Source organism: Lampetra planeri, chromosome 17 (genome assembly GCF_965212315.1).
Source record: "Lampetra planeri chromosome 17, kcLamPlan1.2.h2, whole genome shotgun sequence".
NCBI lineage: Eukaryota > Metazoa > Chordata > Hyperoartia > Petromyzontiformes > Petromyzontidae > Lampetra > Lampetra planeri.
This window is the reverse complement of record NC_136123.1, coordinates 93,556-121,436: the sequence shown is the minus strand read 5'-3', so window position 1 is coordinate 121,436 and position 27,881 is coordinate 93,556. Positions and strand designations below refer to the sequence as shown.

General features: G+C 47.7%; 1 protein-coding gene across 2 annotated transcripts; it reads right to left on the bottom strand.

The window, feature by feature from the left end:
- Positions 1-1,738: 1,738 nt before the first annotated feature.
- LOC144723203 (lysosomal protective protein-like) lies at positions 1,739-26,298 on the bottom strand. 2 transcript variants are annotated; one of them, XM_078601734.1, is made up of 15 exons: positions 26,176-26,298; positions 25,085-25,261; positions 22,569-22,680; positions 21,941-21,991; positions 21,531-21,617; positions 20,789-20,944; positions 17,608-17,699; positions 15,790-15,874; positions 15,481-15,572; positions 14,858-14,936; positions 13,057-13,208; positions 10,579-10,654; positions 9,626-9,715; positions 4,828-4,926; positions 1,739-2,211 (listed from the first exon to the last, which is right to left on the bottom strand). In XM_078601734.1, the coding sequence occupies exons 2-15, from the start codon at positions 25,252-25,254 to the stop codon at positions 2,128-2,130; spliced, it is 1,425 nt and encodes a 474-aa protein (XP_078457860.1). In that variant the 5' UTR covers positions 25,255-25,261; positions 26,176-26,298; the 3' UTR covers positions 1,739-2,127. The 2 variants fall into 2 exon arrangements, with proteins under 2 accessions (XP_078457860.1, XP_078457859.1); XM_078601733.1 differs by having other exon boundaries at positions 25,868-26,297.
- Positions 26,299-27,881: the final 1,583 nt, after the last annotated feature.

The following is a 27,881-nucleotide window of genomic DNA, read 5'->3' as shown; positions in this document are numbered from 1 at the left end:
GGGAGGCCTTTTGTCCAGCAGTGGATTAAACATCACTGACGACAACGACGATGATGATGACAAATGTGAAGATTTATTTAAAATAATGTACGTTGAAAATGGAGCCATATTAGCAGCAGTTGCGTTGATGTGAAGACAGAAACAGCCATTGCTTGCAGATCAGCAATCAACCAGGCCTGCAAGCATAGCACAGTACAACATTTTCCAAGCGTAGTATGCGTTAATATTAGTGTGGAGTAGAGATGTACGCAGTGCGCGCAGTTGAGGACGAGCAGGTGTGCACGCTGGGGCAGGAGGTTGGCGCCAGAGATGGGGGCGATGATTCGGGATTCATGAGTGCGAGAGGCGCCGTGGAGGCGACAGCTGGAGTGGGGAGCACGGGAGCACTCGGAATGAGGAGGAGGGGTATCGAAGCGGCAGTGTGCGCGAGCTAAGGGAGTTGTCCGGTGACCAAGGGAGAAGACTTCTCGCCACTGCCGCTCGAGCCGTCAAGGGGACCTCGCCCCTCACGCCGTCGCCGGGCGGATGTTGGCTGAACCCCCCGCCCGGGACAGCCGGGCGAGTGGGTACGGGGCAGCGTAGGAGAGGGCAGCGGCGAGCTGGGAGAGAGTCGGTGAGGTGCAGAGTGGGTGAGGTGTGGAGTAGGTGAGGTGTGGAGTAGGTGAGAGCGGGTAGCAGAGTGTGTGGTGGCAGTGGAAGGCAGTCATAGGAGTGCCTACAACGGGTGCGAGAGTAAGATAATAAAGTGTACCCATCCTCTCGGTTGAAGCATGGTCTGCTGCTGTGTCTCTCTGGGCAATCATTGGAAGGACGTTATTAACCAGGTAGTCTTAACTGACTGTGATGTTTCCATCCTACCTGCCTATGTCAGCTGTTATTTCCGTCTCTCTCTCTCTCTATGCCTCTCTCTTAGATCTCTCATGCTCACATGTTCTTGGCATTGCACTCTCATGCCTTTTTGGATTGCACTCTCATGCTCACATGTCCTTTGGATTGCACTCTCATACTTACAGGCCCTTTGGATTGCACCCGTTGGGTTGAACTCCCTTGTCGAGGAGGCCACTCTCCTCCTATCTTACGGTTACATGCTAATTTCTCACATTAACATCATGCTAATCTCTCGCATTAACATGGCCACTTCCGTGCCCTAGTCGAGGAGACCGCTCTATCTTACAGTTACATGCTAATTTCTCACATTAACATCACTAGCCCCGGCCACTTCTTTATGACCCTTGGGCTACACCCATTTCAAACCTTTTACAACAGTCTGTCTCAGCAGCAGACCATGCTTTCCCACCTGACGGACGCTTGTGTTGCGCCCAAAACGTCGTGATTTATTTTATTTTGTACCTACGTGACTTTACCGAAAGAACCAAAGAGTATGGATTCCTGCAGTCACGAAAGCTTCAAATCATAAATATATATTCTGCTGTTTTCCACTTGTGTCCTGTCAACAAAGAAGTTAGTCAACCGATGTATGAAATGTTAATACGGAAAACAAATACATCTATCAGTAAATGAGGCTTCAATCGTTATTATATTCCAAAAGGGAGACATGCTTTTAAGAATTATAGACACATTAGCCTCATATCACAAGTGTATAATTGTCAAGGTTATATTTAAAGTACACTTCGATATGAATGTAGTTTGTAGACAACATAAGCTGGCAGGTCCTCACAAAAACAACACAGGATTATAATTGGTGCACGTGGACCTAGAAGTAAGATGTACACGGTGGGATGGTAATCCACAACTTGTCCAAAGTTGAAATTTTATTGACCATTGCTCAACACACAAGTGCACGTGAAAAATACCATCTGACAGAAAACACCTGCAGTACGTACAGACTTAAACAAAAATAGTGCTGCAGTAGTGACTCAGATCTGTTTGAACATAATTACAGGAGCCTAGTAAAATATAAGAAATGACTCTGACATTAAAAAAAATGCATTATGGTTATTATGCATAAGGCTCGGTTAAAGTTGAAACTTATTATGACAGATTCAAGATTGATCAAGATTAAGGAAGTAATTGGACAAGCTTTCGAACATCAAGGCCCAAATGCAGCAACATGTTCCAGCTTGGAAAATCTAGCAGCATGCGGCCGGTGCTGGCCTTTGACTGGAATCAGAAGGGCTGCTTCTGAATGAAGTGTGAGAACATCGTGTAGGCTGCACGGGGGTTGTCCGTGGGCACCATGTGGCCTGCACCCTGGGGTAGAGACATTCGCACACGCGCCGAGCGTTAATCTGCACAGTGACATGGATGTACGGTACTCCAATGCAGGGTAGCTCAGTGAGTGTGCACCGTCAGTGACGCAATGGTACGAGACAACCACGCACTCGAGATACGCAAGCTGCACCTATTGTCACAACATTAACTTTCCTTGTACAAGTGTAAATACTCCCTCACATATAAAGTAGCTGGGTTTCAGATGAGGCCATATGTCATCATATTTCACCATAACGGTTTCCAATTATATTGACATAAGACAGTCTGACAAAGTACGGTGTTTTGCACATCCCTTCAGTTTTTTAACATTCACTTTACAAGACACCTTGCACCAAGGCCGCCGCTAGCATCTACGAGTTCATGACTGGAACCCTGAGGCTCCAAATGATGCTTACATTGTCATCACAATGCACGCCGAGGGTAAATCACGGCAACCAATTAAAAAAATGCACCCATGTCCTGTGCTTTGAGGGTTCTTTGTTATTTTATGCTCGTCTTTCAGAGCCAGGTGACAGCGACTTAATGAGCAGTGTGGAGGGCCCTGAGAGCACCAATGAGTTTTGTCAGGGGGCACTTGTCAACAATATGCTACTTGGTCTATCGCCAACTACATCCACAGAGTGGGTTGTCGTCATGTTGGCCCCAGATGTGGAGATTGGCTGCACATGCCCAGTATGGAACCTCTTGAGCAGGGCCCATGCCTGGAGTGGCAGGTCAAATCCAGGAAGATGAACGTTGGGGTCAGCGACGAGGCAGTGGTTCTTAATGTCTTGCGTGGACCAATCCTCAAGCCACCTTGGTACCACTGACAAGACCCGGTACGGCACGTTGGTCCACACGTGGTGCCTCAATGACAAGCGGGCTCGTCGATGGTTGAAAATGTTCAGGTGTAGCTGGAGACTTGTATCTGCACGAATCTTCTCCAACATTGGCCACTGCCACTTCATGACAAATGCGAGGGGAAGCCGATGTTGCTCAGCACCGGCAGCCAAGGCAGTGGGGTGGGCTGTAGTGTCCTTGTGGTTAAATGCGGTTGGATGTCAACCATCTTTGTGAGTGACGACTAACACCAGACTGGTGCACAAGACTCGGCGGTAGCAGAGCAAAGGGCGACAGCAGTTGTGTGAAGCGTCTGTGTGCCTGCACCCCAGGTTAAGCTGGCCAGTTTGCCGAAGGGGTTCTTACTTATTGTCACATTGGCTTCCGTCTTCTTCAGGTGGTCTTGGAATGTGAGAGACCTGTCTAATGTCATGCCAAGGTATACTGGAAGAGTCTCATGTTTCAGGCACTGCCTATTTAGGAGAATATTTAATTCACAGCTTCGCTAGCATTGTGAAAATGAAACACGCTTGACACCGTTTTGCATCACCCTCGGTTAAGGGTGCAATCTGCTTCAGCATTTGGCCAGTTTGACCATGTCGGTCTTCAAGACATTCTCAAGTTCTGAGCATGTGTATGCCCGTGTGCCATGGCAGATGTCGTTGCCATAGATCAACTTTCATGATTACGTGGGTGGAAAGTCATTGGTGGAGAGGTTCAACAGAGACTAAGCATGTAGCCCTGTGGTAGGCTGTTGACTTGCCATTTCCACGTTATTACTCTGTTCCCCATATGTATCCTGAACCGCTTGTCTTGAAGTAGCAGATCAATGGTGTCCACTGCCCACCATGGCAAGACTCTGCATATTTTAACCAGGCCAGTGTGCCAGACCATGGAGGTAGCTGTCGGGTCGATAAATACAGCTCCTGTTTTCAGGTTTTTTTTCTGGAAGCCGTGATCGATGACTGTTGTCAGTGTCTGGGACTAGGTCGCAAGGACTACGTCCTCCTTGAAATCAGCCTGCTCCACATGGAAAATATTTTCCACTTCTGGGGATATGCACTGAAGTACAAAATGCCCCAGAATCTTGAGGCACACAGCCAGCAATGACATTTGGCGATATATTGCCCAATTGTGTAGGGCTTTTCCTAGTTTTTGACATCCGCTAGATCCTTTGTAGCCTCCTTTCGTTGGGCACCCATGTGATCCAATTGACCAACCACTTCCATTGAAATGTTATCATAGCCTGTGGTTGTGCCAGATTTTAGAATGCACAGTACCTTGTCTAGTTCCGTGATTGTGAAAGGTTCCAGATGGATCTGATTGGGGCTTCTCCAGTTGTAGTGTTGTTATTTATTGTGAGGCTGCTGTTTAACAAGCTTCTCCATTGAGGCCCTTGCGACACCTAGCAAGTAGTAGGCAACTTTGTTTCGAATTACCAAGCTAATGGCTTGGAGCTGGTGGTTGCTGAGCTGCGCCAATACACCAACTCAGGTTCCAGTACCCAGAATGAGTGCTTTGAGGGTAATGTTTTTAAACTCTTCTATGGGATGTGGCGCACACTACACATAGCCACTTACGACTGTGACATTTATGAGGGATGCCTCTGCATTACACATTGTTTAGAGGTGACACTTTGCACCCTGTAACTTCCTAGTACAACATCTCTGTACATGTGCAAACAATGCAAAAACACCACACTGCATAGACCGCAAGTTTCCCACATGAAAGGGCTTTTGATAGGGCAGTCACACGATGGGGTGGCTGGGAGAGTACCTTGACGGTGAGGAAGGCAAGGTTGGAGAACTCCTTGACAAAACCGGCGATTTGGCTGCTGCCATCCTCAAAGAGCCACGGCCGCCTCTCCACTGTCACCTGCACACACCGACGCAGCCCGGGGTTCAGTGGAGCCGCACACCGCTCCGGAGACACAGCTCCACACCTCACACAAACGGTTCTTGCACCATCATCCACATTGCAAGGATTCGCTTGAATGAATGAGCACTTCAGAATACTTCTTTACGAGAATGTACTCTAGCCGTAACAGTTGCAGGTGTTGTAAAAATTACTCTTAATTAAAGATTTTAGAAGGTTGAGACTGGGGGCATATTTTAGCGTCTGAAAAAACCATTCCATGTTACAGCAGCTCTGTGTCTTCAGGTTTTTCTTGAAGGGACAGTTAGAGTGCTATAATTTTTGGACTGAAGAGCATACTTCACATGAATCACTGTATTTGTTTGCACTGGAATCTAATAGGTGCCTCCCATTTGATACAAACTCAAAGCAAGAGGTACTTTACTTTTACCCACGTTCTTAGTTTCGCGAGCTATGCCACACCCAGATGCCAGCTGAAGGTATCCGAGATTTGCTTCCCACCCCTGACCACAAACAAGATGGCATCACCGCCTCTGTATAGCCCTTTCCTTGCTCTTTTGTCATGGAAGACGGTTTTTAGTGGCTTTTCATGCAAACTAGTCGTCTGGCATCATGGCCCCCGAATACCCCTCAAAGTACATTACTTTCATGTAGCCACCGTATCGGCAGTGATGAGCATTGCCTTGGCATGCGGCAACACAGGGCCACGTATTTATGGCCTACGGCACTGGGCCTCCTGCTTTATGTGACATAATCAGAGACCAAACGAGGGAATTACAACCACAAACATACGAATGTCAAATACGCAGTCACAATGTGAACAAAGCTGTCAACACCCACAGGAATGTTACAATAACACAGTATCGTGTTAAAAAAAAGTCGTGCGTATGTATACAATGTACAGCATTACAATGTGTACTTCAACACATATCATCATCATCCCACTATACATTCCACATGCCAAACTTGAAGAAGTAATCTGCCCTTCACAGTATGAAAGAGAGGAAGCTTCTAGACCAAATGGAATACCTGTGGAAATCATGAAAAGAGTGAGACCAGCTTTAGATCAAAATTATTGGACATATTTACTCAATGTTTAAACAGAGACGAAATTACATTAACTGTGGAATGATGCTTTTATCAATATTTTGTCAAAAATAAAAAAATACCGATTTTAAGAATGACCTTTTGGCCTCATTCCACATACGTAAATTGTTTTGACAATTTAGAGGTCAACCAATCACATCCAGAAAAGCTGCATTACCACTGATTACAACCATATTCTAGAAAACACAAATTAATATCAAACGCTATAATACCTGGCTTCTGCAGACAATGAAACAGCAACTGATTCAATGGTAACTGATGCAGTCATCCCGGGCCTCACAAACCAAGGCCTGAATACACAAACATAGAAAATATCAAACTATTTGTAAAGATGGAACAGCTACACTGCACTTGTCTGCAGAAAGAAAATGAGTAAAGAGTGAGACAAAGCCATATGCTCTCAAGACAACTTTTCTCGGTGCCATTTGAAGAAACTATGAAAATTATATTAAAGAAATCAAGTCTTAGGCAATGGAGAAAAGTTTGAAACATCTCAGATTTGCTGATGACATAGTCACTGTTACAACAACAATACCAAATGAAAATAAACTAGAGGAAATTAATGAATAACTTCACAAAAGGCTGCAAAGTTAAATCTAAACGTGAGAAAAACAAAAGTAACGCAAAACAAGTTCTGTCAAATGAGAATCATTTGTGGAGGTACACAACTATTTTATAAACATTGCGATTATTGAAGGCAGACCCGGATCAACATGAAGAAGTAATGAGGACAGGAAAAGTCGGTTGGAGTGCTTCTGGAAAACGTAAGTGAATAATGCAAAGCAATATACCAATGTGCCGAAATAAGTATAGCGTTAAACAGTGCATGTTGCCTGGCACGATTTGTGGATTGAAACATGGACACTGAGAAAGACGGTGGAACAAAAACTGAATGTGCACAAATGGTGGAGAGATGCACGTTGGGATTGCACTTGAAGACAGAAAGAGGAACATGAATCGGAGACGACGTGAAACATCATGTTGCCTTTAGAGAAAGGTAATCTGGTTTGACTAGAAGACAGCGCTACGAGGCATGAGGGCTGATGGACACGGCTGGTGGCAGCATGGAAACTAGAAGGAGGAAACAAGCCCCACAGTATGGCCACCATGGAGATGTAGCGATAAGACCTAGATGGGGTGTGGCATTGAAAGGCCATTAGGGATGGTGCTGATGTGGGGATGCCTTCATCCAGCCGTGGATTGACCATGGCCATTGATGATACATTTTAGTGTAGTAAAGTTAGCCACTTGTTATTAAATTGTACTTAAAAAACCCCACTCCTGCACTTTCACTCACTCATGTATTGAAATGACAACGTGCAGTCAGAAGACATGGTGGAAGAGTGCACAGCAGAGAGCGATAGGCAGCATTACACGGTGCATGCTGGGATTAAGCATTGCTGCAAGAGCCTCTTACGACTGTCCATCATGAGCTGTGATGTCCTGCAGAAGCAGATCATTAGTGCGTCTGTCCCCGTGAAATCCACACACTCGTGAGCTCGCTTACAGACACTAATCCCACTGCGCACGGCTTCGCTCACTCCACAGCGCCAGCCCTGACTGACAGCCAGCGTCTCTTGTTACGGGTTCACAAGCGACACGACGCGGCGCAGAGACCACGGACTGGGAGCGTGCGGCGGAGCGACCGCCCTGGTGCTGCACGTCTCCCAACTCCTGACTGCCCCCCCCGAAATCCATTTCAACAAACACAGCTGTGTAAAGCCCTGTCATCGGTGTGAGTATTGAAAGTAAAAGGTCATCACGAGGTCAAATCACCATCTCTTGAACCACTAAAGTGGCTCTGACCACTCTGACCCTCTGGCCGCTGAGGCCGTAACGACACAGTCTAGACGGTGGATTAAGCCAAGAGGCTGCCGCCATTATGCGCTTTAGGTACAAGGGCATCTGAAAACGGGGCTGCGATCGAACAGGTGGGAGGGTGTGTGGGTGGCCACAAGGCAGCCAGCGGCCAGGAGCAAACTCATTAGTGAATGGCTTTGACTTGGTGACCTGACCTCAACAGGCTGGGTGTTTTGGAAATGAAGGCAATGTAATTTATGACAGATAAATCTGTTTCACACAAGGCACGAGAACAACCCCTTCCCCCTGCACAATTTATTTAGAGGATGAAGAACTTCAGTCCTGAGTGGTGCACAAAAGGGAACCATTATTACAAACACCACGACATAGTCACGTGTGTATGTGACTCTTAGTATATATATGTGCATACGTGTGCGTGTGTATTTTACGTGAGTGGTGGAGTAGTCAGCGCATGATGCTTGTCACGGAAACCTTTGGTCGATTTCCCTGCCAGTCACAACATCGGTGGCAAGTGAAATCCGAACTTGTTCCTGGACCTTCCCTAGGTTGACTTAGCCATAAATTGAGCAGAGTGTAACCATCAGATCTGCTGTTCAAACCACTATCTTGCGTGCTGTACCTAGTTTAATAGGTGCTCGCTAACAGTTTTTGCCCAAAAACTAAGAGGCTATATTGAATATTTATCATTAAAATAGTCAATTAATTAATAAAAATGCGTGAGGTATGGTTGAGAATTGAGATCCTGGTTGGAAGTTAATAAAACCCATCATCCCTCCCAGGACGATAACATGAGGAATGTTGCTGGCCGGCTTTGAGTAGGATTTACAACATTCGGCACAACAGGTGTCCCTCGATTCATGAAAGGGATGTATTCGTCAAAAACCACGCGTAAAACGAAATTTCGTGAATCGGAACGGCTTTTCCCATAAATTTAATACAAAAAATTAGGGATATATTTCAGACACCCATTGCTATATCACTTTTCACAAAAAAAATAAAGAACAGAAATATTAAAACGATTGAATAATAATTAATAAACCTTACATAATTAACCTTCTCAGGGAACTCACCAAAAGATCAGCATGTTTGAATAAGTAGAAAGGTGATGTGGAGGTGTCACTGTTGTACTGTAGGGACACCGTGACGCCGTCGCGGATGGATGACGCAGCCTCCTAGGTGCTTCTGGTTTGATCTCGTGGCGCTTGCCGCGGGACATTTCGTAAACTGAACATTTGTGAAATGAAGGATGCCTGTACCACGAAGGTACACGGTACGCCTATACCAGCGGTGGCCAAATGGCATCTCCCAAGCCGCATGTGGCTCTAATCCACCATATGCGGCTCTATCAATGGGACATAATCTAGAATGTACCATCACAAGAGCAAATAATAATTAATTAAAGTTGTACGAGTGGTATCATATTATCGACACACTTGCCTCTGCAGAACTCATGGTTTTTAGGGCTCTTGGTCTGTTACAGGTTGGCTACCCCTGGCCTATACTGTACACGATAACCACCTTAACGTGGGTACAGATACAATGATATGGCTATGCTTCCAAGAATGGGACACGGTAGGTACACCAGCATTACTATGGGTGAACGAACATGACTGGCTGTACCGATATGACGACTGCAACTGAACTAAATGTTCAGCTGCGAGGCCTAATGCTACACAAACATCGCGACGCGACACAGCATGCCGTGCAGTGTGCGTCGCGTGCTATGTTCCAAGGAGGTCGTCCCACATGATGCTGTGTGGTGTGTCACCACCTTCTGCTGCAGCGACTCCACGAACCACTCCTCCCCCAGGAAGTTGCAGGCCATGTCCACGTCCCCGTTGTAGAAGAGGATCCGGTATTTCTGTCAGACATTACCACCCCAGTCATGTGGAAATGATCGAGACTCATAGACGTTGCGGGTATTAAGAATTACCTTCTAATTATTATGTCTATGGCCATTTTTATCACCAAAATAAATTAACAAATAACACACTTTCAGCCCATGTATCTCTCTTCAAATTAAAACTCAAAGTATCTTCTCAATACATCTCATTGGCCACATGGCCAATGGATCAGTTTCAACACTTGGCATCTCATCAGCAGTCAGGCTTGCCTGAACCAATGTTGGTAAGTTGGCAGATGTTTTTGGCAAGGATGCTCTCTAGGTTTAGTTTTATAAAAAAAAACTACAACACAAAATCATCAGAAGTGTTGTGGAGAATATAACTAGACAAGAAGACAACTTTCTTCCTTCCCATATCTGTCCCTGCACATATAAAAATAAAAGCATTTGTACACACTTGTCGTCATAAACAATTATAAAAAGTGAGAATAGGTTTTCCACTTTTTTCTGGCAACAAAACAGTTGTTAAGATGTTAAAACACCAAACTGAAACCTTTTACAAGGAATCATGTCTGCATTAACCACAACACTTGTGGTCAGAATGCAAATAAAAAAACATACTCTGATAAGATATGCATTGTCTTTGAAACTGATTGGTCCACACCAGAGACAGCTTTCTTTGGAGCCTCGTCTCAAAACGGTGTTAGACCAGAGGACACCAAAAGGCGAAAGGGTGAATAGTCTTGTTCGGCCTCATTGAGCCCCAGATTCACAAGTGAATGAAGATACGGTCTTAGGCCCTCACGATTTCCACATCCCATGGCTCGAGGGCCCCCACCCATTTCCTCCCTCCCCTCCACAAGAGGCTGCTGCTGCCGTACCAGGGCTCCGAGCAGCTTGAGGTAGTGGTCCTTCATGCTCGTGTAGGTGGACTGATAGCGCGAGCCAACTTCTGCACTGTAAGAACAAAGAACATTAACACATTCTTGAGCTCTTCACTCCTGTTGAACACTGCTTACAAATAGCATTTGTGCACAATGACACAGAAAACCACATATTCAAAGAAAGCGTGTTTATGGGTTTGGGCCAGGCAGAAGTTTGATGCCAAATTTCTTGTCAATAACCTGACAAGGTTGTGACATTTACAAATATTCATATGTGCCAATGTATTTGCAAAGAAAAAATATATATTTTAAGTTAAAAGCACAAATTATGGTAAATTTGGAAAATATAACAAGTTACATTTATTCTATTTCAGTAGATTACACATATAAAGTCTAAATGTTAATATTGGATACAAACGCACTTAAAACTGAACGTGGTTTCCTATTCAAATGAGCAGAGGTGGTGCTCATCTCCCAATTACAGCCCTGAGCCAAGGGTGGAAATTCCACATTTATATGACGGGGGCAAGGCTATCCACAGGAAAATCACTGTTGGCTTCCCCACAAGTGGTACTCATTTGATAGACCCCAGAGGGATGGCAGCCAGTGTCATCCTTCAAGATTTTAACTCACAACCTTTCAATTACAAACCACACACACACACACGGGTATGTGTATACACAGACAGCGCTCTGAGAGTGAACGTGATGGCAGGCGGTGTCGCCGGCACGCTGGCGACAGACAGCTTTACCGCCGTTATCTCCGCAGCCATCAGTGCTGCGAGCGCCGCTTTGGTGTCTGGTTCCATTTACGTGCACGGCACCGGGAGGGTGTCTAACAAGGGCGTCTGTGCGGTGGTGGGAGGAACGCTTCACACACGAGGCCTCCCATCACAATTGGACCTGTGAACCCAAGTGGAAACGATGGGAATAAAAGGCTCAGGTGAGGCGAAATGGGGCCGTTTGGGGAGTCGCCGTGACAAAGGCACCTGGCCTCGAGACCTCTCCAGAGCCGCACAAGCTACGTCACGGTCTTCCAACGTCCACGTGTGGGATAGAGTGGACAGCGTGTCAACAAACACCTGCGCGTGAACTACTCAGACAATGAACCGCAATTTAAAACATGTACATCTGTGTTTCCTCGCATGAACGATTACTGGGATTTCTGAACAAACGGGGTGGGCGACTCCCACCGCGACTCACTGCGCCCAACTCGCAGAACTCGTCCGGCCAGATGTGGGGAACATAATTTTGTCATTTTGACAGAGCGAGGGGCATGCATCTTCCTGCACAGCGCGGGCAGGGCAAGATGATAGTCTAGATGTTAATAGGCTGGCTCAGTCCATCATTGCCCTGATAGATAATGAGTACCACTCTGGGGATATGTCAACAGTGATTGTCCTATGCATAAACTTCATAATATTTTATTTCCGGAATATTTTTTTATAATGGAGGAATCCGATGAGCTATAAAGCTCTTTTTCACAGATGTCAAGTAGAGGCGGGTCAACAAGCAATACAAAAAACACGATATGAGTGCAAATCACTTAAAAAAATATGTACAAATAAAAGTACCAATTTTTTCTTTACCAGGTAAAGCCCATTCAGCTATTAGCGTCTTTTTCAGAAGCGACCTGGCCACAAATGATAGCTCAACAAAGTGGCTTATCATGTAGAAATGTATAGCCACAAAGTAATACTGCTATATAAATGTAGAATTTTGTCTGCTGACTCAAGGCTGTAAAAAGGAGATGAACATTGCCTCAGTGCTCATTTGTGCAGGAAATCGGTTTTGTTAATTGTGTAATAAAGGACTCTTTCTCAGTGTCGATCTCCGTTGTCCTTTATTTGGGTTCGTAGAATCTCGCTCACACGGCGTCCTCGCACAGGCCCGCGTCTCCTCCGACGATCACTCCACAGCCACTCTGCTGCTCCGCTCTGCAGCCTCACTGCTGCTCCGCTCTGCAGCCACACTGCTGCTCCGCTCTGCAGCCACACTGCTGCTCCGCTCTGCAGCTAGCCTTCCACAGCCCGCTAGCCCTCTGCGTCCTGACACCGATGGCTGACGGTGCCGACGTCTCCCAACGCGTGGTGACCGCGCCACTCTCTCCGTACTGCCCAGCGTGGCCTCCTCCCGTTTCACTCCGTCTCAACTCCTCGATCCCCTTCCGGTTCTCTCCCTAAATCCTCTCCCCCACGTGACCCTAACTCCTCCCTCTCCTCACATGACCCAGACTCCGCCCCCCCTCAATCCTTGCTCGCATTACAATTGGTAGAAATTATTTTGTTTAAACGTTTCTATAACGGGAGATAATCTCAGAGGTTTAGCCTGCAGTGGGCCTGCATGGTGTCACATTGCGGGCTGCTCGGATGCTGTTGAGGTACATGCTGGGCAGCACACACAGCTGCGAATCACGCAGAGCAGTGCAATACACACGGCATGGCATACAGGGCGAAGCATACATTGTGCACAGTACCTGCATATCTCCCAGCTTGGAACGCCCGAGGGGATGTGCAGCGCACGCCGCACGTAGTCGTCGTTGAGGTAGGCGGCCATGTTGCTGGAGTTGACGCAGGGTGGGTCGAGACGCACCGGGCCGCGCTGGCTGTGAAACTTCCACAGCGCCGCCTGTGGGAGAGCGCACGCATTACCTCCCCACTCGGGCGTGAGCCCAGAGCAGATGTTCCCCTTGTCGGTACCACTTGAGACGCCATATAATCACTAATTCCAATTTGTTTACGTGGTCAATAACAGTGGATCACAGGATAACCACTCTTATATAAGCGCACAACTTTATCTATCTGTGATGAACGCTGCACTTTCTGTCGTTTTTATGCAGGGTGCGCTGCAAACCTACGCGCCCCCTGCATGAACGACGAAGAAACAGGGACTGACGTTCGATTATGTTGGAATTGATCTGCAGATGGCGGTCATCTCACACGGCCAGCTCTATGTCGCCTTATCTCAATCCCGCAATCCCAAACAGGTGAAAGTCCGCATCGAATCGAACCCCCAGCAAGGCCATCGACTTAACGACGAGAGAAAATTCACATGAAATGTCGTTTTCAATGAAGTCTTCCAGATGTAAAATCATATAAGCTTTAGTGAAGAAATAAAAGTATCTTATTCAAAACATAACACAATTCAAGGATGTTTCATTTTAAAACTTTAAAACAGAGCATCGGGTTCTTGCGTGAATGCGTCGTTCGTGTGCAATTTTATTTGTGCCTTTTCTGGCCAAAGGCCGTAAATGGTTGTGAGGGGGCGCCATAGGTGACCCCGAACAACCCCTAGTTTGAAAAGAGTGGGAAATCAAATAATTTATTCTTGTTAGCCTCCTATACATATTGGTACAACCATAACGTTATGCTACCTAAGGGGGTGCCAGTTTCTGCTCTGGCCCCTAAACATTGAAAAGAAGTAAATAATATTTTTCTGTGCGGATTCGCACACAAACACAATACCATTTACAAAGCATCCGAATGCAACCAGAGCATTCAGACACTGACACATTCAGCATTCTACAACCCAGACTAGAACTAGCACGACGAATACACGTTTGAGGATAATAGGTGGAATTCATAATAATGCGTTTCCACTGCAAGAGGATTGGTAGTGGTGTATTCAAGTGCCATGGAAATGAGGTGCACAACAGACCTCACACTTCTGCCAACATCCGTTGATTTGTAATGCGTTCATATACAGAAAATCCAGAACCCATCAGCCTCATCCCTCAAGCGTGAGGGGCACTGCCCGTGTGAACACAATTGGATAGAATCACATCTCACTTCCATTTTAAACTTTCTGCTGTGAACATCAGTGATACGCAAACCTAGAGCAGCCAGAACATGGGGCAGTATTTTCTCCACACCTGATTTTTCCATAGCATGAACACAGTTCACAAAACAATGATCCTGAACACACATTATAGAGTTACGTGGTGAACTAGGACCCATTCATAACAGGGAGTGCCCTTGCCGATACATATCTGGCAGTTAGGCAGCATTGGTGTAATTAAGCAAATCTGACTGGTGATGACCCACTGAATGTCACAACCCATCCATAGTTTTCTTCTGTTGAAGCAATACTGCCAAGTAAAGGCACTCCCAGAAGGCCGTGTGGTCAATGGGTTGTGTAATAAAATTTTTTATATGGAGGGACAGATATGGAAGGTGTATTATCCGTTAATTCTAGAACACAGCAGTTTGCAGTTATTCCGGTTGCAATGCTTTCCCTTTGGTTCCCACGAAAGTACAGCATGACCGCGACAGGCATACCTCGACATGCAAGTGCTGGAATTTGTGTTGACTGAAGAGAAAACGATGGTACCATGGCAAAGCCCACTCTGTCGTCCGCCTGTTGCAGACAGGTGTGAGACAATATGCAGGGAGATCAAGACGAGCACACAACAGGATTAGGGTTTATTCAAGCATTGTGGTCCCACATTTCCCTACACAAAATGCAACCGTCCGCTATTGCGATGGAAAGTGTGCGTGTGCCTGCAGCGTTCAATGGGATCAAGATGGCTGGTCACACGGTGCACCGCAAGGCCGTGACAAATGCTCAGTGGAACCGTTGTACATCCGATGATTTCACACCCCGCCAAAAGCACCACATTTTTTACTTCCCGTTGCACAAATATGTAGATTTAGAATTTAAGACGGCCCTACAAATTATTCACTTTCTCATAAAACATTTGCAGTACCTTTAGCGGTTTTAATGTTATTGGTGCGCGGCGTCCACACATTTGTTTTGAGCAGTGACAGCGACAGTGCGCAGTCCGGAGGGGTTAGGAACTACTGCACTAATCGATCAAATAACAATGCTGCAATAATAATAATGCCTTTGGGAGCCTTCTTGGCACTTCTACCTAAAACCATAAACGAGAAACGGCACTTACGCGGCAGGAGGGGGCACGCCCCCGGCACAGGGCGCGTACAGGTTGTAGATGTTCAGTCCGATGCCCCCAACCACCACAGACACTTTCTCTACCTGCAGCAGCAGCAGCAGCAGCAGAAGCAGATGCATCACTTGCCTGGGCAGCACACCTCGCCCAGCCACGCGCACGCACGCAAGCAAAGCCCTGAGAATTCACGGCAGTTGCAACAGCACAGCTATGGAGGGGGATTAAACCAAGGTGATCTTGTGTGCGATGGATTACAATATCTCTTCCTGAATTTGTGCCCAATACTGTGGGTAGGTGTCTCACCAGCTTGGAGCACTGCGGGTCACCAGGGCTAAAGAAGTTGCACTTTCCTTCCGAGCAGCAGTGCTGCTGCAGATTCACCCACAGGCTAGGGAGTAGGAAGGAGGAAACATTCACCTTGGACTTTAGATTCATCACTCAAGTCTATACAGCAAATAAATGGGAATGAACGAGGTGTCTCCATGTCGAGTTCAATAAAGAAGCATGTGGCCATTACAGACTGTAGGGGCTACTCAGGCTGTGTAGCTGCGAAACCTTTCCATCTGCCGAGAAACACAACCCCCCCCCGCCCTCACGCTGGACTGGAGGGTCGCAGGGAGTCGAGACAAAGCAGGCCCCCTCTGCTGCGATCACTACATCAGCCCCAGTGCCAAGAATTTAATTTTCCCAGAGTTTGTGTCAAACGTCACTACGACATTAAGCAAAGCTATTACACTCGAAAATAAATAAATAAATGCCTTCAAATGTTTCTTTGATGTCAGTACTTACAGAAACTAAAAAAATCAATTGAAACATGCCTGGGCAGCTAATTAGGATATCTCTTAATCCAAGGCATTCCCATGGACTGTGGACTGATGGTGATTTCTGAGCTTAGGGCCGGCTCGTGTGGCTAGCGCTCCCAGGAATGCCCTTACCTTAACCCCTAATTCTAACCTTAATCTCTAACCCACTATACCTAGCCCCTAATGACTGACCCCTAACACTAGTCCAAAATGCCTTACCTTAAACCAACGAATCATCATGACACAACAAGTACAATGTGCTGGGTGACGGTATACATTTTGGCACTGTGACACGTTCAGAATCAGAATATGTACCGTTCAAATTGCTATAACCTTTTTTTCGGAGATGTTACATTGGTTCAACAAATGTCGTAACTGTTGTTCACTATTCATGGGCATCCAAGCCGGCGTCGCAGCAGAAGAGCGAGAGGCGCGCAATCGGAAGGTTGCAATCGGAAGGTTGCAATCGGAAGGTTGCAATCGGAAGGTTGCGAGTTTGAATCCTAGTTGGGGATTTGGCTCAGGCCATCATTCATTTAGGATCAATAAAATACGAACCGCTTTGTGGATATACTCGATCCCAAAAGAGAAATAAAGAGTTTACACCACTGGCACAGGGTTCTAAACAGGAGATGAGCATCAACTAAATGCTCATTTGGGCAGTAAATCCCTTAAGACTTTTTTTGGATTATTTATGAAAGTTTTCATTTCAAAAATAAAATAAACACCTTCAAAATATAGTTGATTGCGAGAGCTGCTTCAAGATGATTACTGCGGAATATAAAGAGATGTATTTACTTCATTCACTGGAGGTGATGTCATCCACAATTTGCGTGAGTAACCACGGAACCCCTACAGAAACCACACGTTACCCTCAGGGACCATATTGCCCGTGAATGCTATTTGTTAAAAAATCAAATCGCTAACATCTGAAAATCTTAACAAGCCAATGATTTGAGTGCATTGAAAGTGTTGGTTTATTGATGGGATTCCATCAGGCACGGGTGGTCGGTTTCCTTGACCCAGCAACCTCCCGCACCCCTCTCACTTCACATGCAGGGGCGTGAGCAGCAGGGGGTGTAAGTGGAGGAATGTGGTGCGGCTCCGTAATCGCTGCAATGGAGGCGAGGGTATCATCAGTGCCGCGAGGGCATCATCAGTGCCAGGAGCGCGGACGGGCAACGTAGGTGACTTCTACCGTGAAGCAGTGGGGGAAGGGGGTGGGAGCGATGAGTGTGGGGGAGTGAGGGGTGGATAGGAACGAAGGGAGGAGGGAATGTTGGGAGCTTGGAAGCAACCGATTCTAAGAGGCACTTACTCCTCCCCGATCAGTCCGTGGTAGTAGGCAAAATAAACGATGGAGTTGTCGTTGATCTCAAAGCTGGAAAGGCCATTTCCCACCGCCATTCCCTGCCAGACACACAAAGCACACACAGTACACACCATGCCATGTACACACAGCAAACACCTCACACACCATGCGACAAACATACCACCACAGCGCCTTCCTAATCAGAAACATCTCAAAACTCTCATTATCGACCTAAATCAGCCACGCCAGGTGCCATTCACTACACCAAACATCCCTCCGCAATCTAGAGAAGACAGAGGTCGACTATGCATCATGAGAAGACAGATCTATGACGATTGTAATTATTCACGTGCCAATTGCATGCGAGTTGGTCTCTTGTGAAGTGAGCAACTTGGTCAGGTGGTGCCACTGTTATAATTTATTTTGAGATAGACTCAAACAGAGGCCCACAGATTCGTGATTGTGGAGTGAGCGCGAGTGAATGTGGAGTGAATGAGTGAATGTGTAGTGAGTGTGAATGATTGAGTAGGTAGTGTGGGTGTGTAGTGAGTGATTGTGTAGTGAGCGATTATGCAGCGAGTATAAATATTGTGTAGTAATTGTGAGTGATTGTGTAGAGAGTGTGAGTGATGGTGTAGTGAACGATTACGCAGCGAGTGTAAATAATTGTGCAGTGAGTGCGAGTGTAGCGAGTGTGTAGTGAGCGAGTGGCTGTGTTGTAAGCAGTCACGTTGAAGACAGAGTCATAGACAACGCCCCTGTGGAGATGGCGGCCTTTCAAGCAATGGCCACTGCCATTATCACAGCTGCGGGGCTCCGGGGAAATGTCGTGCGTAAGCGGCGCAGTGGAAGCGGGACAAAGCGAGGTAGAGGACGGTGAGCATTGCGCTACTAAACGATCCAAGTCAGGGATGCCGGCGGCAGGAATGGCAGCCAAGTCTGGCAGCCGGGACAGGCGTAGGCGCAGGATGGCAGAAGCCAGGGCAGAAGGTTGGGTGGGGGAGAGATTACGCTTCTAAATAGACTGGTAACAAATGCCAGCACTGTATACGCACTCGGTGCTGTGAATTCCAGATCTCGGCCATCTCTCTCGTCTATATTTGAAAACGTTTTTTTTGGGGTCTCTCACAATGATAGTAAAGTGCTGCGGAGTGTCACACGCTAAAAGGCGGTGTGCCGGGCTCCACGGGGAGGGCGGCTGGGAGCCTGGCTCCAGCGTTATCCACCCGGCGCCGAAACTTGGGCCGAGACCGCGGGGGTGGTACGCAGCACCACTCTGCCCGGCCGCCCGTGCTATCGCGCTCGTGAGAGCTGGACGGCGATACGGAGCCAGAGCCTAGGTAATCTTTCTTCTCTGCTTGCACCCTAGCATGGAGCCATGGGCTGCATTGACATGAACACGCAAACGCGATAATAGAAACTGCACACTAAATGAGGCTGTTTTGTGCACTGAACACAAATGGAGTGCGTATTGAACCGATGGTGCTGAGGCCAATTAGAGCAATGGGCTATTGTAAAGAACATTTTTTAAGTCCTGGGGTCAATGCATACAACAAAGTGGGTACAATATTCCCTGAGCTTGAGTTTAAATCAGGGCCACTCAAGGGAGATGTTCACTTGAGGTGTTGAATGCCTGATATGCATGGCTTCAAAGTAGATCTACATAAAAGGGAAATTTGTGATTATGTGTGTCTGTTCAAAATGTTTAGCGTACTTCCCGACATGCAACAAACTTGAAACTTGCCATGTGGATACTTTCCAGACTGTACACCATGCAAACATTATAAAAATAGACTTTAGTATTTTTTTTGGGGGGGGGCTCAATAATGCATATATTTTGCACGGCAAGCGAGCTGTGACATCACATCTCTGTCATGTGACCCGCGCGTGCGGAAGCGTAACGGAGTGTGCCTGCTGAAGTAACGAAGCCCCCCCCCCAACCCTCCGCGAGTTAAGTGCCATACAAATGTGTTGCAGGTCTAAGGCGTTCGTCGCGAAGCATTGCTTTATTATTTCAGTCGTTTACTCCCGTACGCACCCTGAAAGTTGTGTGCGTCTGCAGCAAGCGCGTGTATGTGTGCCTATGGGATCCGAGGTGGTAGTGTAGCGGTTAGCGCGCTGCGCTACGAACCCGGCGACCCGAGTTCGATTCCCGCTCACGGCCACCACCGGTGACGATTATTTTAACCGGTCCTGGGCCTCCCTTAGGTCGACTTAGCCTCAAACGACTAACTGGTGTGTTGTGTGTGAACATCGCCACTGGGGAGACAAAGGCGGCCGGGCATGGTAATCCAAGTCCCGGGCGAAGCCGGGTAGTATAGTTAAAGCATAAAAGAAAAGTGTATAGTGTGATTTGAGTGTATTCTTCTTTCAACAAATAGAGTTCAAAGAATACTGCTCACGTATTTTCAAACAATGCCTTAAAAGGAAAATATGCATGATCATCAATATTTTCCCAGCCCGTTGCCTATTATATATACCGTCTTCTAGTGCTATTGATGAACGTGTTGACTTTTTGGTTATTTGAGCTCATGCACCACTGCCACTGGAGCATCACAAACGGAACGTGCACACACACACATTGGATAATTCATCGTCACAGCCACTGGACAGGCACCTCGGATGTCAACATCTATCGCGTATGCAGCACCAATGTCACACAGCACAGCACTGATTGATGGGCCCACAGCAACACCATGCAATGTGAATGATTTATAACTGCAAGCATCTCTTTCAAAATGACATTTACAACATTTAAAATGGAGAAAACACGCATTCTTATACAAACAACACTGTAGACATGTGTGGCAAGTGAAGCAAGTGAAGCAAGTGAAGCAAGGGAGCATAGAGATGACGCAGGGAGAGGAAAGCAGAAGTGTTGTGTGAAAATAATTGAAGGCTCCGTTTCGGTTAATCAACTCTAGAATGTAGCTGGAATCTGACGTGATGAGATTTGTATCGACGAGGCCCTTGTTTAAATGCCTCGGCAACTCAAAGCGCCTAACATTTAATCTCAACCATTTTGATGTCCCGCTGTCGTCTAGCCACGGGAACTCCAGCAGCAGCTGTCCCCTTTCGATACAGGCCCTAACTAGCAACTAAGAAGAAAGGCCTCGAATGTCCCAGACTCCTTGCATCACGTGCCCTTCCTCTGTGCCCTCTGACCCCAGCATGTGCACACCCTCACCTTGAGGTTGATGCTGGGATCCTCCATGACGCGCACGGCGAGGGTGGGCAGGTAGAAGCCCGCGTAGCTCTCCCCCGTCAGGTACAAGTCGTGTTTGCTCCACTCCGGGAACTTTGCAAAGAAGCTCTTCAGCGCCAGGTAGTTGTCCATGGACACCTGTGAGCAGGCAGCAGAGGAGGACGACGCCGACAAGAGCTGTGGGATGAGTCGGAAAAGCCTTCGAGTGTGCTGGCCGACACTGCGCTATTGTTACTGGATTTAATTGGACATGCTATGCCTTGTTTTGTATTTTATTTGTTCACGCAGGTAAGAAATAATCAGCCTTAAGTTGTTTTACAAGAATGGACCTTGGAGAAAAAAAGAAAACTACAGAATCGTAGACAATGAGTAGCAAACACGTTTGGAGGAAAACAATATTCAAGTCATGAGCCGCTCAGGTAACACTGGCAGCAGGTAACACAGAAATATAATACAGCAACTGGAAAAGGGTTCCCTCAGCACACGTGTGAGAAAAGTAAAAGGCAAAAGTGTTGAGCAAATATGATGAAGTGGTGATGTTAGTATGATAGTGTTGAAAATAGAGATTTTGAGTGACATATAACACAATATAGATGTGGATTGTTGATATTGAGTGATGTGTGATGCTGTTTCGCTGTTAAATGTTAAACCCATTGATTGTAAATACTGAGGCAGAGTGAGATAAGCATAATTGGTAGATCGATCGTGGGTGGTGTCGGGAGACCTGGTCATCGCCGGTCGTGTAGTTCTTGTCGGCCGAGTAGGAGAAGCCCACTCCGGCTGGGGCCTCAAGGTAGAGCACGCTGGAGATCTGGGCAAAGGAGAGCACGGGTACAAAGGGCGAGTTCCTTCCCAACATTGGGTGTGTTTGCTGGTGGACTACGTGTGTGAGCGTGTGTGAGCGTGTGCGCGCGTGTGCAAGCGTGTGTGCGCGCGTGTGCGAGCATGTGTGCGAGCGTGTGTGAGCATGTGTGCGAGCGTGTGTGAGCGTGTGTGAACGCGTGTGCGAGCGCGTGTGCGTGTGCGAGCGCGTGAGCGTGTGTGCGCGCGAGCGTGTGTGCGTGGGTCGCTGCGGTGCCGACGTTAGAAGCGGACGGCGTCGTGGTGCCGAGCTCGGCGTTGGGCTCCGCTCACCTTGTTCCAGGCATACGGATTGTAGAGCAAAGACACCCCATCAGGTTGTACCTGCCAATCACATGCACAACTGTGAATGGGGTGGTATCTTATCATAGATTTAGTCTTATAAATTACAATGTTTCACCTGGATAATACCTTGCAATGGAACATTTTGTTTGCAGGGGTGTAAATTGACGAGTACATAGCAAACATGGAATGACACGTACACAACCAATTCATCTGTAACTTGTTCAGTTTGCATACATTTACAAGCGAATTCAGATGTGCAAACTGCCGTTACATGTACACTATTCTTCAGCTGTAATGATTGTAAACGTTGCGGGATGATGTTCCATAAGTTGAGACTGGCGGCATATTGAAATGTGTCTGGGAGATCGTTCTGTGTTGAAGCAGCTCTCTATCTCAGAGAGCTGCTGATTTGCCTCTTAATGCAGAACATAGTTGAATTGTTATGATTTGGGATCCGAGGGCATAGTTATTGTTGGAGTAAAATGATAGTTGTTTTGCGTTTTATTAAGGAGGGGCATTTAAATGTATACATGTGTACTTAATTATTTCCCATTTTCTAGCACCAGACCACTCAGGAAAGTCTGACTCGGAGCAGCGGCTGCCTGTGGGGTCATACCAGGTAGGGTCCGTGTTCTGCCAACAGCCCCTCCATGGAGCTACAGCCGGGGCCTCCGTTCAGCCACAGAACCAGGGGGTCCTTGGAGGGGTTACTCTGAGACTCCACAAACCTCGGACACACATGCACACACGTAACTATACATACCTGCACGCACATGGGCACGGAAGCACTCGTGTACCACAAGAAGTCGCTATTTGCCATCAAGTGATTGTGACATCACGCCAGCGCTTGTTCTAGGCTACATGCACTTTGAGACGGTGTAAAATGTTGAAGGCTCACTGGCAGCAAGTCACAGGGCAAGCCCATGTGTAATAATTTGACTGAGATGGCTGGCACCACGTGTGCTTCCCACTGCGTCAACTGGTTAAACGCCATGCACACACGAGCACACACGAGCACAGACACCGGAAGTGAGACCCGAGCGAGACTGCATCGTGAATGAGGAGCCACTGGTGTGCGGCCACCTCAGCTGTCGCATGTCAATGCTGACATGGTCCTCACATGGTCCTCACACGTGCACAGCGACAACTGAAGCATGACAACTGCACCCTCGGACTCGGCAATGCCGGTTTTCGTTTTCATTGACATGCTCAAAGTATTTTTTACAAATAGAATTTGAACTCACAACCTTCCGATTGCAAGTCTGCGTGAATGAGTGATTGCCACTCACTCACCAGTGGTGCAGGTGAATGAGTGATTGCCACTCACTCACCAGTGGTGCAGGTGAATGAGTGATTGCCACTCACTCACCAGTAGTGCAGGTGAATGAGTGATTGACACTCACTAACCAGTGGTGCAGGTGAATGAGTGATTGACACTCACTACCAGTAGTGCAGGTGAATGAGTGATTGCCACTCACTCACCAGTAGTGCAGGTGAATGAGTGATTGACACTCGCTCACCAGTGGTGCAGGTGAATGAGTGATTGACACTCACTACCAGTAGTGCAGGTGAATGAGTGATTGACACTCACTACCAGTAGTGCAGGTGAATGAGTGATTGACACTCACTCACCAGTAGTGCAGGTGAATGAGTGATTGACACTCGCTCACCAGTAGTGCAGGTGAATGAGTGATTGACACTCGCTCACCAGTGGTGCAGGTGAATGAGTGATTGACACTCACTCACCAGTGGTGCAGGTGAATGAGTGATTGACACTCACTCACCAGTGGTGCAGGTGAATGAGTGATTGACACTCACTCACCAGTGGTGCAGGTGAATGAGTGATTGACACTCGCTCACCAGTAGTGCAGGTGAATGAGTGATTGACACTCACTCACCAGTGGTGCAGGTGAATGAGTGATTGACACTCACTCACCAGTGGTGCAGGTGAATGAGTGATTGACACTCACTCACCAGTGGTGCAGGTGAATGAGTGATTGACACTCACTCACCAGTGGTGCAGGTGAATGAGTGATTGACACTCACTAACCAGTGGTGCAGGTGAATGAGTGATTGACACTCACTAACCAGTGGTGCAGGTGAATGAGTGATTGACACTCACTAACCAGTGGTGCAGGTGAATGAGTGATTGACACTCACTAACCAGTGGTGCAGGTGAATGAGTGATTGACACTCACTCACCAGTGGTGCAGGTGAATGAGTGATTGACACTCACTAACCAGTGGTGCAGGTGAATGAGTGATTGCTACTCACCAGTAGTGCAGGTGAATGAGTGATTGACACTCACTCACCAGTGGTGCAGGTGAATGAGTGATTGCCACTCACTCACCAGTGGTGCAGGTGAATGAGTGATTGCTACTCACCAGTAGTGCAGGTGAATGAGTGATTGACACTCACTCACCAGTGGTGCAGGTGAATGAGTGATTGACACTCACTCACCAGTGGTGCAGGTGAATGAGTGATTGACACTCGCTCACCAGTGGTGCAGGTGAATGAGTGATTGACACTCACTCACCAGTGGTGCAGGTGAATGAGTGATTGACACTCACTCACCAGTGGTGCAGGTGAATGAGTGATTGACACTCACTCACCAGTGGTGCAGGTGAATGAGTGATTGCCACTCACTCACCAGTGGTGCAGGTGAATGAGTGATTGCTACTCACCAGTAGTGCAGGTGAATGAGTGATTGACACTCACTCACCAGTGGTGCAGGTGAATGAGTGATTGACACTCACTAACCAGTGGTGCAGGTGAATGAGTGATTGCTACTCACCAGTAGTGCAGGTGAATGAGTGATTGACACTCACTCACCAGTGGTGCAGGTGAATGAGTGATTGACACTCACTCACCAGTGGTGCAGGTGAATGAGTGATTGACACTCGCTCACCAGTAGTGCAGGTGAATGAGTGATTGACACTCACTCACCAGTGGTGCAGGTGAATGAGTGATTGACACTCACTCACCAGTAGTGCAGGTGAATGAGTGATTGACACTCACTCACCAGTGGTGCAGGTGAATGAGTGATTGACACTCACTCACCAGTGGTGCAGGTGAATGAGTGATTGACACTCACTCACCAGTAGTGCAGGTGAATGAGTGATTGCCACTCACCAGTAGTGCAGGCGCTTGGTGCCGGACGCGTCGAGGTAGCCCGAGTAGTGGCGGAAGGCCGGCTGCTTGGCCAGGCCGGGCAGGTAGGAGATCTCATCCTCCACAGGCGCCGCCAGCACCAGCACGCCCGCACTGGCCCCCAGCAGCAGCAGCAGCAGCATCATCGTCATCGTCGTCCTATTGACAAGGGCGCGGGCTCCGTGTTATTCCGTGGCGACTCACGGCCATGGCACACGCACTGCCTGCTGGTTCACTCCTCTGGGGCATTCTCCTACAAAACTTCACAAGACTCCGCTGGCGATATCGTCTTCCGCCAGTGATCTGGCGACAGACGTGGTTAGGGGCCATCCATTTAGTCTGTACGCATGAAGGGGGGAGGGGGGTAACCCAAACGCGTAGCTTGCGTATGGGGGGGGGTCTACTGATAATGTGCGCATAGCAAATGGGGGGGGGGTGAAGCCTCGACAATAATTTGTCTCCAGTGGCCTTCAAATGAGTTGGATAGTCTGGCAGTGGACTATCGGTTTGCTTAAACACGTCAATATTATTATTAATCCTTGATCGTTTCTGCGTCGATTAAATATCGGCCGTTCTATAGGAAACGGGGGGGAGGGGGGGTGTGCGTCAGACGAACCTTCGCAGGTGGGGGGGGGGTCCGTGTGCCTCCAGGGAGGGGGTGAGGGGTCAAGTTGACAGGTTTTTGCGTCCCCACTGCATATGGATGATGGCCCCTGAGTACAGGAAAGTACTGCCGAGTGTCCGTGGCTGCCTGGTGTTGTTTACCTCTCAGGGTGCCGTCTCCGCACGGACCCAGAGAGCCACGCAGCTCGTAGCCCTCACCCCAACTTCCCGAACCCAACCCCGAAGCCCACAGCTCGAACCCGAACCCCACACAACACTAGGCCGCTCGTGCCGCCCCCCGCAGCAGCAGCAGCAGCCCCACGCCGCGTGTCGCAGCCCCCAGTGGAGCCCAGCACGGCACACGGCGAGCGGCGCACAGCGACAGGCGACGTCGCGTCAGGCGCCGCGGCGTCTACGAGCAACAGGCGGTGGTGCCCTCGCACCTCAAGCAGCAGCAGCAGCAGAAGCACCTCAAACAGCAGCTCCTGAAGCAGAAGAAGCAGAAGAAGCGCCTGAAGCAGCAGCAGCAGCAGCCAGAGTCGCCGGGTCCAAAGCGGAAGCCGGGGCAGCAGCGGCCCCAGTCAGCTGATCTGCGGTCACGTGATATGAGCCACACGCGAGTCAGCTGATTTACCGAGCGATCGTCGCTCGTGGTGATTGACGCGTCACCTCAACTGAAATTTGAAGATCACATCGATTATATTGGTAGAAAGACAAAAAATTTAATTGGTTTTCTGTATCGACACAAGCACTGCTTCCCCCCCTATGTTCCGTTTGGAATTGATAAAAGCAACCGTACTGCCTCTACTTGATTACTGTGACATCGTGAATAAATCAGCCCCAAGTACTGTACTGAAGAAGCTTGACTCAATGTATCACTCCGCCTTAAGATTTGCATTGAACTGCCCACGTAGGACTCGCCACTGTGATCTCTACATTGGGTCAAACTTAACATCTCACAATGTTCTACGGCTTGTGCATCAGATCTTATTTATTCATGATGTACTTACAAAAAAATCCGCAGATTACCTGCTGGATCTCCTCTCTGTTTAAAAAAACAAATTTGACCTAAGGTCTTCGCTCATTTACCAGCTTCACATTCCCTATTGCCGCACAAATACTGGAGGAAGGGCCTTTGCTATTGATGCCCCCAGGGTCTGGAATGCTATTGCCAATAAACTGCAACTTGAATCACTACATATGAGATCTTCACTCAAAACTGCTCTAGAGGAGTTGTACACCACTAGTTGCCACTGCAATTTAGTGGCCTAAAATACAATGTTTCGCTCCGGAAGATCGCTGCAAAGTATGATTTGTGTTTTGATTTAGTGCGCTGATCTTAAGGGTGCATTGAAAAATGTTGACACTCCGACTGATGCTCCTGCTGTTGTGGAGTGACTTATGCAGCCAGCTATGGCTGCAGGGTTTGGTGGTACATGTTGTTTATGTTGTTTATTGTGAAAATTCGGTCACAGTTCCTATGACCACTGTTTCATTGCTTTTATGGCTTTATTTTGGTGATTTTCGAAAAGTTTTTTGGTTTGGCCATGTTTGTTTGTTGTAGTACAGAGTTAGACTGATGGCCTTAATCTAAGTTGTCTTGTGGTTGTTGTTGTTGGACTTGCATCCCACTGGGATTTTTGCACACAGTGTTGGTGTACGGTGCTTTTTCTGCAATATTTTGCTGTCTTTTCTTGGATTTTCTGTTTGCACTCAGTCACATATTCACTTTAAGATAATTTTTTGTTCATGTTTTTTTGTTGCGGTTGCACCCGATTCAAGAGCCGAATGGCTCACAGGGCTATACCTAATAAATGAACTTGAACTTGAGCAGTGGACGGCTGTGTGAGGGTCACTGTGTGTGTGTGTGGGTCACTGTGTGTGTGTGCATTAGCCAGTCATCTCGGTCATCTCGGTCAGTCGACCCGTGGCACCTGGGTCTGCCCCGTGACCTGCCAGCGGGCGTTCGACACTTCACGTGGCCTCAAGGTGCACTTGTCCTGGCACAAGCGTCGTAGTGACATCACCGCCACTTAGTGGCGAATGGCGGTTGTTGTTGTTGTGTGTGTGGGTCACTGTGTGTGTGTGTGGGTCACTGTGTGTGTGTGGGGGTCACTGTGTGTGTGTGTGTCACTGTGTGTGAGTGTGAGGGTCACTGTGTGTGTGTGTGTGAGGG

What these genes read in the sequence shown, in the direction of transcription:
- LOC144723203 (XM_078601734.1), bottom strand. Translation starts at nt 25,254, where the DNA reads ATGACGATGATGCTGCTGCTGCTGCTGCTGGGGGCCAGTGCGGGCGTG. An exon ending in ACCAAGCGCCTGCACTACTG is followed by an intron (nt 22,681 to 25,084) that starts GTGAGTGGCAAT and finishes TGTGTGTCCGAG; the next exon opens with GTTTGTGGAGTCTCAGAGTA. An exon ending in TGGAGTCGCTGCAGCAGAAG is followed by an intron (nt 4,927 to 9,625) that starts GTGGTGACACAC and finishes CGGTGTGTGCAG; the next exon opens with GTGACAGTGGAGAGGCGGCC.